Source organism: Crassostrea angulata, chromosome 10 (genome assembly GCF_025612915.1).
Source record: "Crassostrea angulata isolate pt1a10 chromosome 10, ASM2561291v2, whole genome shotgun sequence".
Lineage (NCBI taxonomy): Eukaryota > Metazoa > Mollusca > Bivalvia > Ostreida > Ostreidae > Magallana > Magallana angulata.
Genome location: NC_069120.1, coordinates 48,864,309 through 48,881,720, shown reverse-complemented (window position 1 = coordinate 48,881,720; position 17,412 = coordinate 48,864,309). Strand labels below are relative to the sequence as shown.

At 34.1% G+C, this 17,412-nt stretch overlaps 1 protein-coding gene across 1 annotated transcript; it reads left to right on the top strand.

Annotated features, from left to right (window-relative positions):
- The first annotated feature begins 230 nt into the window (after positions 1-230).
- LOC128166296 (5-phosphohydroxy-L-lysine phospho-lyase-like) lies at positions 231-16,418 on the top strand. The gene is made up of 11 exons (XM_052831382.1): positions 231-455; positions 2,597-2,715; positions 3,101-3,260; positions 4,754-4,828; positions 5,794-5,884; positions 7,011-7,124; positions 9,622-9,704; positions 11,698-11,792; positions 12,272-12,384; positions 12,817-13,061; positions 13,412-16,418. The coding sequence occupies exons 1-11, from the start codon at positions 397-399 to the stop codon at positions 13,716-13,718; spliced, it is 1,461 nt and encodes a 486-aa protein (XP_052687342.1). The 5' UTR covers positions 231-396; the 3' UTR covers positions 13,719-16,418.
- Positions 16,419-17,412: the final 994 nt, after the last annotated feature.

Genomic DNA, 17,412 nt, shown 5'->3' with positions numbered 1-17,412 from the left:
TGCACTTCACATTAAATTTGTATGTGTATAGGAACACGTACAGGTATAGATTTTTGCGGCAAAGGTTTTCTTTAAAGATTTTGGATACCCCCCCCCCTAAAAAAAGGGATGCTACGTCCTTGTCATTACATGTTTACAGACACATGTTATTTATATCTCCTGATGTATCAGTATGTGTCGTCACATGCATCAGTATGTGCAGTCGATGTCTATTTCGCAATGTTACAAGTAACTGGTTCCCAATGTTTGTAAACTAGTTCCTATTTGATCCGGTGTTGATTTGAGTTGACAGTCACGAAGATGGCATCGATTCCAGACGCTCTATCTGTGTGATACTCGGTAAATGAGATCATTCGCTTGATTTTTTTGAAGACAACTGATGATCGAAGACGCAAAATGCCTGAAAAACCTCTTCCGTTCAAAAAAACCCTGCAGATGAGAAGGAATTATTTAGGGTGAGGTTTTTTTTCCCAGTGTGCACATGTCGTAGATCTTGTTATGTAGTTTATTATCAGAGAGACGTACATGTACATGGACGTGCATTTAGGCTCTATTTAGGCGCCAAAATTCACGTGTTTATAAATGTTTTGACATTTGGCGGCGGTGTGTGTAGACCATCAACTTCCGGTAGGGTGAAGTTATGAAACATTATATTTATGTAATTAATAATTAGCAAAGGCACTATCTAAAACGCACGTTTATCATGCTTACCCAGATCAGCTACAAGTAAGTTTATAAACATGCATTAGATAAATATATATGTCTCTGGTTTAGTACTGAATTTCAGTGATCTACATGCAGGAATCATTCAGTCATTCAGATTCCTCTTGCGTACCTGGTGCAATATATGCAGATTTTCGCTTCAAAATCGAAAAGATTGTCTGTTGAAACAATAAATATGGGGTATAACTTCAGAAGTATAATGTAGATTTGAGGACATATTTAAAAAGTAAATTGTGTAATGATAGTAAATAATCGAAGTGTAACCCTTTGGTCCCTTACACTGTGCATGTTATGGGGAAGATGTTTGCCAATATAATGAATATGAACCATATAATCATGATAATTGCAAGTACATGTAATGTATGTGTGCAAGATAAGAATTTAAGTGGATTCAGGAATCAGAAGTTTATAGCCATGAATTCATTCATTAGTACCTATGTATTAATTATAACTGCAAATCCATGTGTTTATGATTCAGACCTTTGAAAATAAAATTTGGTTATAGTGATGAGAAAAAAATTGAAGGTATGATTATACCATTTAAAAGAATAAAAACTGGCCAATCCTTAACTCCACATCTAATGCCTCCATGTTCTTGCAAGATGAAGGTAAATATCTGGACCATTCTGATATGTTTGCTCATTCCCTGTTTTGACTGAATCAAGGCATACTCTAAACTCATGCACTGAAGTAGCTGCAGGTCTAGCTCACGGTTGGAAAAAAAAATCAAGGTGGACGACCGTGGAGCTACAGTGCCATCCATTGAAAAAATTGTGTATTCATTGCACACATATGCCCTAGTTTTGGACTGATTAACCTAATTTATACGTAAATTCTCTGAAAACAATTAGTACCTGTCCATTAAATTCTTCTTGCAATTTACTACTGATATCAACCCTTTACTTGCCTCTGATAGTCTTTTGAACCAGCCCAGTAAAGTGAAGTGATGCAGTTTGTTTACATGTAAAAATGGCAACTCTTAAATTGATCTTGATGTTAATTTAATACTACTTGATTTTCTGAGGTCAGTAGCGTGTTTCGGAGAAAGCTTGAGGCAAGTAAAGAGACGGTATTAGTAGTAAATCGCTTGAAGAATTTAATGGTACTGATTGTTATCACAGAATTTGCATAAAAGTAAGGTTCATCAGTCCAAAACTAGCGCACGTTTTGTGTGCAATAAATACACTATTTTTTCAATAAATGGCACTAGCTCCAAGGTCATCCATCTGAATTTTTTCAGACTGGGAGCTACAGACCTGCAGCTAGCACTGAGGTGTTGAGTTGGTTTCTGTTGGTCTTTGCATTCCATATGAAGGGGAACATAAGCAACACCATTTTAAAAGACCATAATCTTTCAGATATATGTTTAATGTATCTAATTCACTTTACTGGCATGATATGTATGATTCAGTAGTCATATATGAAATATACAGGTCTATGTCAAATAACATACACACACCGCCAAAAGTCCATGTCTTGTTTAATAGTTTTTACTCAGTAAACTACGTTTTGGTTTCCAATATTTGAAAATGTCCACTGTTGGATCATTCTCCAATTACAAGCTTGTGACATATTTTCACTAGACCACTTCTGCAATCAGCCAAGTCCAAATTTCACTGATTGTGTTTTGTAAGTACAAGTCCACTTCAGTCACAGAAATTCATATTTCAAAGCCTACCCAAATAAAGTGAAATTTGAATCCCATTAAAAGTGAATGTAACAGTATCAGGGTCATGGTTGTCATGAGGATCATGTCAGAACTCTAGATGAATGGAACAGTATATATTGGAAAATATATATGGAAAAGGCAGGTGGGTGGGTGTGGCAAAAATCGAGATGAACCATCTGCAAAGCTTATATTTTGATATTGTAGGAGAGCCTGTAAGCTACATTTTGAAGTGTCTCCCCTGAAAATAGTGAGGGCCTCCAAGCAGTACCTGTATGATGACAATGGGTGTGAGTACCTGGACTGTATCAGCAATGTCGCCCACGGTGAGTGCATACAAGGAGTGTTTATCATCAATATTTAACAAACTCAAAGCAATTTTTCCCAGTATCTTTAAAAATCTCAGTTTGTCAATGCAGCCCATTGTTGTGCCATGGTCAATCAATTTTTATTGGAAAGTATACATTGAATAGTGTGAATCGTGATACCTGGATATGGAGTGTGAAAAAAAACCCCAACTAGTGGAAATATGCTGGAATTAAAAAATTATGGACGAGAATTCATTTCGCATTTAATTTGGTTGTCCTGCCCTGGTCCTGGTTAGGATGGAAAATCTCTGAAAATTTTGTGTACAACTGGTACTTTTCACTTTCACATGATTTTCTGGTGAGAGAAACCAATAACCGTATAGTGACAACATTTCGTTTACAGTCGGACACTGTCACCCCCACGTGGTGCATGCTGGTCAGGAACAGATGGGTAAACTGGTGACCAGCGCCGGTTTCCTCGATGACAAGATGGTCCAGTACGCCAAGCGCATTATCGAGACTCTGCCGGATCAGCTCTGTGTTTGCTTCTTCGTAAATTCAGGGTAAGGGGGCTCAGATGCATGGTATTATTGCAATAAAGTCTGAGTTACCTAACCATTTTAACACTAACATGATCTCACAATCCTGAGTTATGTTAACATATTTGTTGAAGCTATTCATTGATTTTTTCTCAACCTTTCTTTCCTGTGATGTTTACAAAACCAGCAGACTTATAGCTGCCTGCATCAGGTGCTTTTATTTCAGTGTTCACACATTGGTGAAAACAAGTATACATATAATACAGTGAAAAGGCAAACAATCAACCATTTGTAATGGAGTCAGGCTAGCAGCTTTAGAATTTCTCTGTATACCTTGTAAAGAAGAAACTTTTTGGAATAAAAAATAATATGGTTTATGTGGTCTTCCTGACAATAGGCCCAAGTCATAATGAATGAACAAGAAGACAATTATGAAACACTGCAATTTCACGCTCAAAAGTAAAGTAATATCACCATGGAAGAAGATGAAGTTAAAAAATTGAAGATTATGTCACTGTATAGGCATTTTCTCAGGTAGAACACAATTTGCAAAATTCTGTTCATTTTTTTTCTTGAAAATTACGCAATAAAACATTAGCCACAGATGAAATATTTTATCAACATTGGTTAGCAAAAGCATTTAAAAAATATGAAAGACAAGTTTAACATCAATTTGTTTTCCTGTATTTGCATTGCTACAGCATATAGCAGGTATAATATTTTGTCATTCAAGCCCAAGAGCTGTGATCTTTTTAATTCTGTTTGAACTGAGACATACTTAGACCAGTTTAATCTAGACAAGGTATTAGTTTTGATCCTAGTGTGAACCAGTTGTTAACTGGTGCATCCCCTATTAAGGTCAAGGTCACACCCGGGAGAACGTTGACCTGATCTGGAACTAGGTATGTGTAAAGTGTCATTTATCTAGTGACCTAGTTAGTTGAACTTGGAGCTGAAAAACCCTAACATTTGAAAATAAGGTCATCAGATCTTACAAGAGAGACACTAGCACCATTTCTTTAAAGGATAACCGCATATATTATTTCATAATTTTTATTAAAGAAAAAAGAAATATAAAATGTTCATATCAACATATTGGTAGAATCACATTAGTTTACCACTCAAATCACAATACACTTGAGCACTTGACACAGATAGGTATGTTATTTTTATGATGTGGTCATGATTGAGTGAATTTTAATATTTTTATAATAAAACAGTCATTTAAGTTACTAAAATTAATCTTGATAGGCTCATGGGTCTAAGGTTTTATAGACTTGTTGTGTTCTCATTATGGAGGTCAATAAACTCTTAAATAGATTCAGGTCATTAGATGTAACATAAAAGTTGATTTATTGTATTAGTGTGACCTAGAAATTCTAACATTTTATTTTTAAACATAGTACCAGGTTGTACCAGTATATTGAAAAGCAATGCTCTCAAGTGAGACAAATGGCTTTAAGATTTGCAATGTAAAGCTGAAAAAATGAATGTAAAATGGAATATATATTTTCCAGATCAGAAGCGAATGACCTTGCCATACGACTGGCTAAATCTTACACAAAGAATGAAGATTTCATTGTCCTTGACCAGTAAGTGTTTAAAATTAAAAAGAAACTATACTGGCACTGTACCAGTTATCGGCTAAAATTTAACGTTTTCTATTCGTAATTCCTTATTTCTTGATATTTTTGGATAAAACTTGACATACTTTAAAAAGTGAACTCCTTATTTATCAATCTGTTAGTTTATATCAATATTTAGAACCCAAAACATCTTGTTTTGTGCTTTTAAGCACGCCCCGAATTTGCCGAGATTTTATGATTTACTGTACCAGTTATCGGCTTCGTGATAATAACATAGTAAAAATCCGTGTTCATGTTGATTTTATACTCGGCTAAATGTAGTTTGAATTATGCCCCTTTGCTAGGTCAGACTAAAGTATTTGGGGTCATGATACATTATAAACAAAACTCATAAAAGAATTCGTTTATTATCATACGGTAATACACCAAAGTGTACATGTATACTATTCAATACATAATTGTGCAATCAGGCGTTCAATTGCGCTACGAATTTCTCGGAAATTCGTGAATTCCTTTTGTTTATACATGTTAGATGTATTGATTTTATATGTCAAATCAAAGAAGGGATATAATAATGTATCATAAAGAGGTAATATTCTATTTTTAACTTATTACGTCACTTCCCCCACTGCTGAAAGTGCAAAGATGTAAACTCAGCGGTAAACAATGATCGTTTAAGCTCATGTAAAAAACATATTCAAGAAAGTTTTCAAGCAAACTTACTTTTCTTTATTCGAAAAGACGACTGAATTAAAAAATCTTGGATTGTCGCGTGCTATAAACCCGAACTCTCGGTTTAGCCGATAACTGGTCTTAGCCGATAACTGGTACAGTACCAGTATATTTATATTTACATGTATATCCATGTAAACAATTATTTGTACTATGTACACTAGATCATCGAAATTTGTAAATGATTTTTTACTGTCAGATGTGACTAATTACATTATCTGAATGACATTGTTTTAAAGGGCTTACCATGGAAACATAGGAAGCTTGTTAGAACTGAGTCCGTCCAGGTGGAAAAAGATCGGCATAACACAGAAGGAATATGTCCATGTGGTGAGTGCTCTCCTTTCTTGTCATCCAGTGAGAAGGATGTTTGCGCTATTTTGACGGTTGAAGAGATCTGTGTTGTTGTGTATGCTTTCAAGTCCATTAAAGAGATGATCATAGCTAAGTGTGCTATTGGAGGTGTCTTGTAATTGATTAAAGATGGTTGTGATATCAAGTTTTTGAAGAGATAAGTGTAGCTGGGTATAGTTAGTTTAAGAGACAGATGTACTTGTGTGTAAGTGTAGCTATGTGAGCTATCAAGTTTGATTAAGGTTGTAGCTGTGCATGCTTAAGAGTCTAGAGTCAGCTTATTGAATAGATGAGTAAGTCTTCTAGTCAGACACTTATATGAAAACAAAATTCCATGTATTTGAGTATGGTGAATTAGCATAGCTATCTTGCTTTAAAGTTTGTTGACCGAGTGTAGCAGTGTGACTCCGTGAAAGAGATGAGTGTAACATGCATACTCTGGGCATTTTGAAGAGAGATGAGTAGCTAATTATGTGCTTTGTAAAGTCTCTTAAAGAAATTACTCTAGCTAATTGCACTATCAAATTATAAAAGAAGATGAAGCTGGATGTGCCATGGAGTCTTGTTGCGTGATTTGTGATAGCTGATAGTAGCTATGTGTCTGTTAGATGACGGCTGTATTTATGTGTGCATTTAAATAGTTGATTAAAGTTGTGTGTGGCACTATGTGATATGGAGTCTGTTTTTTGGGAGAAGTTAAGCTGTGTGTGCCAGTTACTGTAGATTTCTTATTTTACGCGAGTATTAATTTCGGAGATTCAACCATTTTGCATCAAATCGCGAGAGTATGAAATTGCGAATGCACAATTTTTATCTTGTTTAACTTAGTTTCTAAAGAGCCTGAAAAATAAAAGTGAGATTTCAAAATTTGTGAGATGAGCTTCTTATGATTTAATGCAAATATTTATTCCTCGTGTTAAATTAGGAATCTACAGTAGTCAGTCCATAAGAGGATTGAAACTGTGTGTTCTATTGAGACTGTACACAAGAATTGTGTAGCTGTTGCAATGTGCCAATTGAGTCTCTGTACAGGTTGAGAATAGAAGTTTATATTTTTTAGCAAATTATTCAATTATTTATTGTGTATATCTCTTTATTTAAGGTGGACTATCCAGATCTCTACAGAGGGCGCCACAAAGATGATGCCAATCCCGCTCTAAAGTACGCACAGGAAGTTCATACAGCCATTAAAAAGGCCAACGAGAAGGGGCGGAACGTAAGTTTATCAGTGCTAACGCCCTCAAAGGGACTAAAACTTGTGCTTGTATAATGCTCTGAACATTAAAGGGGCATACTCACGATTTTGGTCAAAAATTATTTTTCCAACTTTAATGTTTACAATTTTTAAGTAAGGCAACCAGATTTTGAGTGTCATTCGTTGAATTATAAGTGAGTTATAGAGTTTGCAATTTTTACTTTGTAAACAAAGTTTTGTTTACATTTTGAATGTTGAAGTGAAAAGTCCAAATTTTAGACCTTAAATGAATGAGTTTAAGGTTAAGAACTGTTTACTTATGCATAAGAAGACAGACAAATCAGCTTAAAAAAAGATTTTTTTCTGGTATATTGAACCTACCCGGTATGTAAACAAAAACAGGGCACGAGCCTTGTTTGCATAACAAAGAATTGTGAGTTCTGTATCTTGCTTATAAACTAATGACTGACTCACAAAATTTCTTTTGATCATTAGAAATGCATTTTTTAAGCATTGTGAATAATAAAAATGGAATTTGACCAAAATCGTTATCATGCCCCTTTAAATTAGTGTTAAGGTTATTATTGCGTAAATGACCAACAATGTTCAGCTATGACATTTGCAGTTTATGAAAAGTTAAAAATCCTCTGGTACTGTGGTTTCATCAATATTCGTTGAATACCAATTTTCGTGGATTTCGTTGTTAGTTGATCTACGAAATTAAATGTTCATTGAAGTGCAATTTCTATTAACATTTTGTATTGATAGGGTCATTTGCCACGAATTTACCTATCCTTGAAACTGTGATTTTCACTTTATCCACGAAAATTGATACCCTTGAATATTAATGAAACCACAGTATATTCCATGAAATGAATTACCATAATTAATTCTAATAATGATGGATACTTTTTGTTGTTGATTATTTATTATAAACTTTACTTTTTGCAGGACTTATAATTACTTGTAATGTGATTAATATGATTTGTCAAATGAATGATGTTTGTAACACACTTAATTGATAGGACTGCTCTTATTTTTTCTTAGAAATGGGTTAAAAAAATAGTATCTTATAGATACTATACTCTGTCCCGAGTTTTTGCTTCCACCACTTTTTGCTTGATATTTCAATAATAGTAAATACCTTTGTGCTCAAGCTACGTTCATCCACTAATATAAAAAATGTCCAGATTATCTGTTTTGAAACGCCCCCTCTACCGCTTCAGGTTTCAATACACATCCCGAAATTGAAAGTCTACGGAGATTTTGCATTGCAACAGCCATTAATAAGCCTATATGATAATGTTAAAAAATTGCGCGATGTATTCCAAGTGTATTCCGAATGGAGAAAAGATGTAAACATTCCCCATTATAAATCTCCGTAAGGAATCTGTTTTCGTTCCTGTGAATTTTTCTGAGTGGAAAGGGATAATTGTTCAATGAAGATATCTTGGATATATTCCCTTTTAACATTTCAACTGTATTTCTTTCACAGGTATGTGTAATTTTATTAAAAATCATCAAAAAGCGATGAAAGCAATAACTAGGGACAGACTATAGATAACAATATCAACTCATTGAACCGAACAATGTTCTATAATGTCCGTCTGTGTGTCTCTCCATAACAAGATTCTGTCACATTTTTCTTAGCAACTATTAATTGCAGATGCTTGAAATTTAAATACACTTTTTTTGTTAAGGTATGCCATATACTGGGATTCATTTTTGAACCTAGTAGACATCAACTTTCTGTCAAAAGACTTTGTTTTATTTTTAGCTTAAATTTTCAAAGAAATTTTTGTCAATGATTTCTCATTAAGTATTCATCACAGATGGTTGAAATTTTACCCACTTTTTGGTTAGGCATGCCTGGCATGGTGGTATTCCTTTTTTAACAAATTTGATATCATGTCAACTTTACATTTTTTGTATGTTCACATCAGAGTGGGGGTATCAGTAGTGAGCATTGGCTCACATATATCTTGTTGTAGCAGTTTTTATCAAAATCATCAAACCTTCAAGTCTGTAATAACTTTTTTTCTGAAATGCTATTTGTAAAGACATAAAATGCTGTTTTCTTACAGGTAGCTGCCTTTATAAGTGAACCTCTGATGACCAGTGGTGGGGTGGTGGTATATCCACCAAAGTACTTGAAATTAGTTTACAGGTATGACTGCTAGGACACACCCACCAAATTATCAGTTCATGCATGTATCAGCGGTTTTGGTTTTGTTACATTTATCTATAGCATCCCTGGTGACCACAAAACACAAGAGTGTTTCTTCTTCCTTTCAAGATTACCTGTAAAAACAAAATCAAACTGTTTTTTGATACAAAAGTACTGTAGTTGGACAGAAACCCTTTGTCTTGTGGTACTGAATTGCTGGCATAGATAAATGTACCTGGTTCTACAGGTGTAGTAGAGGTGGTACAACAGGTGTGAAGGCAGAGCCTTGTGAAGCCAGGGTACCGGGTTCTAAAGGTGTGGCTGGTGCTGATATTTTGGTTGTGATTGCAGATGGCTGGCTTTCTGTGTGAGCCATTGATGAGTTTGTGTGGGGTCATTAATCCACCCAAGAACTACTTGCGATTAGTCTACAGGTCAGTTTCCTTCGTGATTCCTTTCCAGTGATTTTTGTTCTTCGTAGAGATCCTAAAATCTTCGTAAATTAGCCAGTGTGTGTGCACATTGTATCAAACTTCAGTTACGTTTATGGACAAGATTGAAAATAAAAGGAGATTCTAGATTAAAAAAAAAAACCCATGGGTAAAGAGTTCAGAATATAGATAATTACTGTGGAATCATTAGAATTCATGTTGCTTTATTTGTGTGGATTTCATGGTTATCCCTTAAACCTGAATTCATCCTTCTTATATCATGATGCACTTTCATAATTCATTATCCTCAAATTTGAATGATGCCACAGTTTTAAATTTTAGAATTGCTGTAAAATTGCACGGATTTCCTTGTACTCCTATTCATGTATATAAAGTACATTATATGTAATAATCTGTTGAAAGTTTTTTGCATTGCTATTTGTTATCAATAAAAAGATTAGATGTTCAGTACTGTGGAATCATTAGATTTCATGGAGGCTCAGTTTTTGTGGATTTTGTGGGTACCTCTCATCCACGAAATAACATCCTCCACGAATTGATAAATTAGAGTAATAAAGTCATATCTCATTTTGTAGATATATTAGAATACACGAAATTACATCCCCACGAACCTGTAAAATTTAAGCAATCCACGAAAATTGGCTCCCACGAAATTTAATGATTTCACAGTAATTGCTTATGGTACATCAGCTTGAAGGGAAAATCCAGGTTAACATGCAGTAGTGTCATGTAAAAAAAGCGCAATTTATGACACACAAATACTTGCGCTAGATTTGGACTAACTGCAGTAGCCTAATTTCTGCAAACAAATTGTGAAAATAAATAGTCAAACTTGTTATCTTGAACTAGATGGAACTGTTTAAAAACTCCAAGATATCCGAGTATTTGAGAAATGGAGGGTAAAATACTTAAAAAATAAGTGGTTGGCACTTACAAATCACTTCGACATATCCATTGTATATGAGATATCATGATCAGTGTTCGAGATATCGAAGTTCAACTGTAATATGATTCTTTTATTAGACATTTTACTACAGAAACTGTGTAATCTCTTTACTTGCCACAATCAGACTTTCTTTTTATAGTCTGACACCAACCTCATAAAGTGAATTAGTTTGTTAAAATAAGATTTGCAATGCCATATTTCCTAGTGAACAAACTGCATAGCTATTGCTAATATCTGTAGATGTGGTAATATCGCCAAGTAAAACTTTATAGATCAATACTAATTAATGGTTCCATGAGCATTTCTTGGCTTGATGATCTTTAAAATTTAAAGACACTGGTTGAATTTTCTTCTTCATTTTAATCAGACTCACTTAATTTTGACCATTGTAATTATTAAGATGAAATTCTTATTTTTAAAAATGTCAGTGCATAATGTGTACATCTCTCTCTTTGTGAGCTAGTATCATATTTGCAGTTTTGTAAAATTTCTATAAGACTTTTAGAGGCACTTTTCTGTTGCACCATAGATTCCCTCAAATCCTGAGGGGTTCTGTTATTAGCTGAGGATCAAAGACAGATACTCTATACTTCCTTTCACCAAGGGTTAGGTTATTTCTCAGAGATATATAGGCTTTCCAGGTTTATCTGATTGAGTCTCGATGTATTCTTGTTGTGTGATTTTGACCAATGTGTGTATCATATAGGCATACTCCGCTGATGGAAGAGTCTCATAAAATATCGTATTGAATGACTCTAATGAAGTCTTGTACAATTTGAACAAACATAATTTTATTACTAGGACAACATAGAACATGGAGTTTTAAATTGTGCCATGCCTTCTTGTAAGGAAGATAACTTTGTGTAAATTGTGTTCATTTCAATCATAGTTTTAATAGAATTTCTTTAAAGAAAGATTTTCATTTGATTTTCATTCTTAATGATATTTCAACATGCTAATGTATTTTTTAAGGTTGAACAAAGTAGAAAAAATAAAAGAAATTTCACTCTGTCATATATTTTTCAACAGTTTTGTTCGGAGCAGTGGAGGAGTGTGTATAGCTGATGAAATCCAGGTTGGGCTAGGACGATGTGGGGAGTCTTTCTGGGCGTTCCAGATGCACGGTAATCAGATTCCGCAACATAATAAGAAAATATGAGTTTAAATATTGACAAGTTAAGCAGCTATTTTAAAATCAGTCTAATACTGGTCAGATTTTTAAATTTTTCTAACAAATCGTTTGAAAATAAGTTGAATCCTAAACTTGAAGAATTTATGTAAGTCAATACATACTGTATACAGGGTTATTTTCGCCCTGATTTACTTTCGCCCTTCTACATTTGCAAACAGTTTCGTCCCATCTTAAATTCACTAAGACACAGTTGTGTTTTTTTAAGAGAGGTAATGTGATACCTTGGAATTGGCCCAGTCTTTAAATTTGCCCTCTGACAACAAGGGGCGAAAATAAAACGAGGGTGAATATTACCCTGTGTACAGTATTTATATCGATTGCTTTTAAAAGCTTGCTTATTGATAGTGATATTGAATTTGGATGAAGTGTTTGTGTTCTTTCTTTGAATAAAATGTTCTGTACTTTCTTTAGATGTGGTACCTGACATCATAACAGTTGGTAAACCTCTAGGAAATGGCCACCCAATGGCTCTGGTGGTCACAACAAAAGAAATAGCGGACAGCATTGGAGAATTCAACAGCACAGTAAGTGGAATCTATCGTAAGGACTTTGGAATGTTCCATTACAAGTCAGATAATAACTTTATTGATATAATGATAGAATGAATTTAGGGACTCGGTTATCAATTAATTTGCAGTATTTATCTATACACCTATGTAAACTCTGTCAGCACTTGTAATTAGATATTGAATGTAGTTGAGATTGGAATTAAAAATCCTCAACTGCATGCAATACATGTATTTGTATTAATTTACATTTAATGTCACACAAAAAAAAGTTGCAAGTTTCTAAAGACTTTCAACCTTAAAGTAGAATGAAAATAAGTTGTCATTTCATGAAGAAGTTGCCCCCCAAAAAAGAAAGATGTACCTTCATACCGGGTATTTTCTAAAACCTGGCAATGAAGATCAGTAATTTATCAGTATGTTATATATGAACTTATGTAATTCCTTCAGTTTGGTGGGAACCCAGTGGCCTGTGCCATTGGAATGGCTGTGTTAGATGTCATTCACAACGAAAAACTGATGTCCAGTGCCCGCAATGTTGGGAAGTGTTTAATGGACGGGATGCGGGCGATCGCTCCAAATCACCCAATGCTGGGGGATATCCGCGGGACAGGAATGGTGATTGGAATCGAGATAGTGACAGACCAGGAGAGCAAAAAGCCATCCAAAGAGGGTGCCGAGATACTGGCTTACAAGTAGGCTCATTTGTGTCACTCAGTAATAATTCAATATTTTCTTGTAATGTGCCATTTCATTGGCTAAATGATAATGTTTACACTTTGATAAACAATTTTTCAGACATCACCAAATAAATGATCAATTTCTGTGTTATTAAATTTGGTATTGTTCTTGATGAGGACAATTTGGAGATCATAGAGTGTAAACTGTCCAACTCATGCATGTTGGTGTTAAATTTGTAGTTATTGATTTCTTCCCATACAAAAATAGCTACAAAATTACACTAGATCTGTGTACATGTAATGATCTTGTAACTCATAATGTTGATTACCTGTATAATGAAATTAATTTAATAATATTGTAACAGGCTAAAGGAACAGAAAATAATCGTTGCCAATGATGGTCCCAACAAGAATGTGATGATGATTCTACCACCCATGTGTTTCACCTGTGACAACGCCAGGCGGGTGGTTCAGGCATTCGACCTGGCTCTGGCTGACATTGAGAAGGGAACCAGCAACAAACCGCTGGACCAGTCAGAGGATGGCAAAATGAACATCCCTCTCAACATTCTGTCTGGACTGGGCGGGCCTGCGGGATTAGGGATCATGGCCGAGGAGGAGGAGGATGACGAGCCTGATGTGAAACGAGCTCGCTATGACGAGATGGACTGATAAAATGGGCTCGCTATGACAAGATGGACTGATAAAACGAGCTCATTATGACGAGATGGACTGATAAGCTGTCTCAAAGATGAGGTGGAAAAAGTTGGATCTGAGCTTTAATGAAGTGTAAAATTTAAGCTCACTTTGTTTTTGTTGTTATCGTAACAAGGCTTGTCTCATTCCTTCAGCAATGAACATGAAATACGAAAGTTTACATCCATGTTTTACTTTCTATCATAAAGATTCATCTGTAGAAAACTTGACAATATTTTATTATCAGGCAGGTTTTTGATTTGCATTGCATTTGGACTTCGCATATTAGCAACAAAGCAATGTGATGTTTAGATATGGCCAGTGGTACAATTCTTGTTTGCTCAACAGTAAAACCCTTCATGTGAAATAAAGTGGTCATTTATCAGTGGTAATACATGTACATGTAGTACCTCAACTTTTTCATGAATCGCTTTATACTGATATGTATATTATCTCCAGCCAGTGTAGCTGCAGAACAATGTGAATTTGTGCAGCAAATTTTAACTGAATGTCACAAATGTACAGGATGAACAATTTTCATGAAGTAATTATTACATGTATTAGAATGAAAACACCATGTCTATATTTTTGCAAATTCTTTAGAAGGATTAACTTGATACTGATAATCCATGGTAGTGTTCCTCAATAAACATGATAAACACTCAAGATTCTTCAGCTTAATTCACACATTCCAAAATATTATCATTGCTTTCCAGGATATTTTCAGGGCAAGAAAGTAGAATATAAGAATGGAATGTGCATAAAGATGGCTGTTTGTTATATTTGATGTGTCCTTGTCTTACTAGTGTGTACATTTTATATGCATGTATATTGTTATGGATTGATGCCAAAACTAGTCTTTGTACCTGGTTGTATTGTCATTCATCTTTTTAGTACAGGACTGTGTAATTATAAAGCCTTCATTTAGAAAATGGCGCAATATTCCTCACTGTTTACTATGATCGGTGTGTCAGATATGCACACCTGTAAGTTAAGAAGTTTCTTTGTAAAAAAAAAAGAAGTGCATAGTTTTCACCTCTTTATCCATTTTTTGGGAATATTTCATGCAAGAAAGATAATCGGGTTCAGAGGATTAGTGCAATATCATTACCGGTATTCCCCTCCCCCCTTTTGCCAAAGGGTCATCCACACCTCTAAACTTATTCTTTTAATAATATGTGACAATGTGAAATTTTTTATGTAAAATAAAATTACCCGGTATCTACATCCGACTTTTGACCCACAAATACACCATGAGTTTCTGTTTACATGAAAACTTTAAACAAATTTATGTTGTTTTCCTAATTGCAACTTTTTTTTCTGGTCATTTAAATTAATAGACATGCTAGAATATAGTGTATACAGGTTTTTTTTCGCCCAATGATTTTTTGCCCTTCTACACTTGAAAGTGCCTTCGCCCAGTCTTGAATTCACCCAAATACTAATGTTAAAAAAATAAAATTTAAGATATTGGAAATTGCCCAGCAGTAAATTTGCCCACTGAGAAGAGCAAAAGGGGTGAAAATAAAACGAGGGCTATTATTACCCTGCATGCATTAATATGATTAGAGAATACATCAGTTTGTCCTAGTTTGAGAAATTTCACTCAAAGATGTGGAGGACCCTTCATCTCCTTGTTATGTAGATAATCAGTCTTAGGGCAGCTTGCTGTATAATGACGACCAGTTCTTTGTTAATTTTTTCCTTTATATTTATGATATGATCTGCGTTTTGACTGTTCTGTATCCTGTGTAATTAATTGTTCTCTCATAAATATTGTTTTAAATTAATTTTTCAAAACTCTGAAATGTTTGTATGATACAGTAGTTTTGAATGAAATAAAAGCTCCATTGTAGAGCAACAGCTCTCATGTCGATATACAAAGACCTTGGGCTAATACCGGTATATAGGACGAGATTTTAAAATGCAGCGTTCTACACTGTAAAACATGGTTACAGCAAGCATGTTTATGACTAATTCGTGCTTACTTTAAAGTCGGTTTCATTTTCTGATCATTACATGCATCTTCAAAATGTATTTTAAACTAATTAAGCATAATAAATTAAATGTTTACGAATCAAATTTGTTTCGATTAAAATATTTTTCTTTGTACAAGGTTGAAATTCAAAGCCTCAATCTGGGTTCGGGGTTCTGATTTGGATCTGTTGGTTAATTATACCAGTAGAGAAAAGGTATCATATGCTGGATAGAATGAAATAACAAAATATTTCAGTTTTTACAATTTGTGTCTTTTTCTTTCATATTTGGAGTCGACATTAATATTCAAGATATGAATGAAAGAAATGGTAACAAACACCAGTACAATGTAACAGATATTGTGAGTTTGTTTTCATTGTTACTCTGTTTTATATCGTGTTTTTATTCTGTATCTTATACATTGTACTTTGTTTTAAATCAATATGCCAAGATAATATATTTCATTGTTATTTTTATTGCACAGTTGTGCTCAGTATAGGTTCAAATGTATTATTAAGTACAATGTACAATAATCATTACCGTTAATTTTGATTATAATGCAACTGATATTATCAAATGTGCCAGATGGTTGTGAATTATATTTAATACATTGGAAGACATCTTTCATAAAATGAAACTATGTGCATAAGTAAGCTGTACTGTCTGTTTTATGTAATAAATAAAAAATCTATAAGAGCTGTTCCACTTTTTTAATTGATTTACCAAAAATAAAATACTCTAAAGTTTTAAAAATAAATTTCCAAGACATATCATATGATTTTTTGAAATCAAAAAGCATAATAGACCTGGTATTTGTTTACTTTTTAGTGTAGTTCACTGTGTTTGTAAGCTTGTAAGCCCCTAAGCCTTATTTCTGATATCTCACCAACATAGATTATTTGCATGGCCTTTTGATGATGACTGTTTATATAATATACTCTACCAACAAATAACACACTTAACAAAAAAAGAAGCCATGCTTCCTTAAAACCTAGAAGCTCTTCAATTACTGCCAAATCTATCTAATCTAAATCATATCTCGACAAACAAAAGCCAATTTCACAACTATACACAATTTATGCCCAAATCTTGGTAATTTAAAAGAAATGAATAAATTAAATCAGAAGGAACATTATTTTGGTCAGAAACGCCACACCTAGCTTCCTACAATGATACATCTACAAATGCCCTAAGGCCTAAGGAACCCAAGGGAACTGAGTAATAATGCCTTAAATCAGGGTGGAAACATACAAATACTTGGTACTTCTCTCCAGAGAGTGATATATAAAATCTGCTAAACATCTGCATTGGGTTTTGTTGCTGTAACGGATTCAGGAGTGCGAATTTAACGTAATGAAATAATCACATTAACGGTCAATACATCGGTGAAATTGCAACAGTTGCTAAATTGTACCATAGGCACCTGAATTTTTATCAATCAGTCGCTTAATAAGTCAAATATCGAAAAATTCTACCCCTACTATCATTCAGATGCATGTGATTGTACGCAGTGCCAATTGTCATATTTGTATAATTATTATTTATAGAGGCATGCTTCTACACTATGCAAAGTCAAAAACACCAAATGAACTGAGGAAGAATAACAATCTCATTAGCATATCAACGGTAAAACTCTATTGCTTCAGTGTAGTATGAATGACTTCGACAAATGAGACATCTTTGCCAATCCTCT

Excerpts from the sequence above, each read along its gene's own strand:
- LOC128166296 (XM_052831382.1), top strand. The coding sequence starts at position 397 with ATGCCTGAAAAACCTCTTCCGTTCAAAAAAACCCTGCAGATGAGAAGG. Across the intron at positions 7,125-9,621 it reads CCAACGAGAAGGGGCGGAAC|ATGGCTGGCTTTCTGTGTGA; the intron begins GTAAGTTTATCA and ends TTGTGATTGCAG. Across the intron at positions 9,705-11,697 it reads TACTTGCGATTAGTCTACAG|TTTTGTTCGGAGCAGTGGAG; the intron begins GTCAGTTTCCTT and ends ATTTTTCAACAG.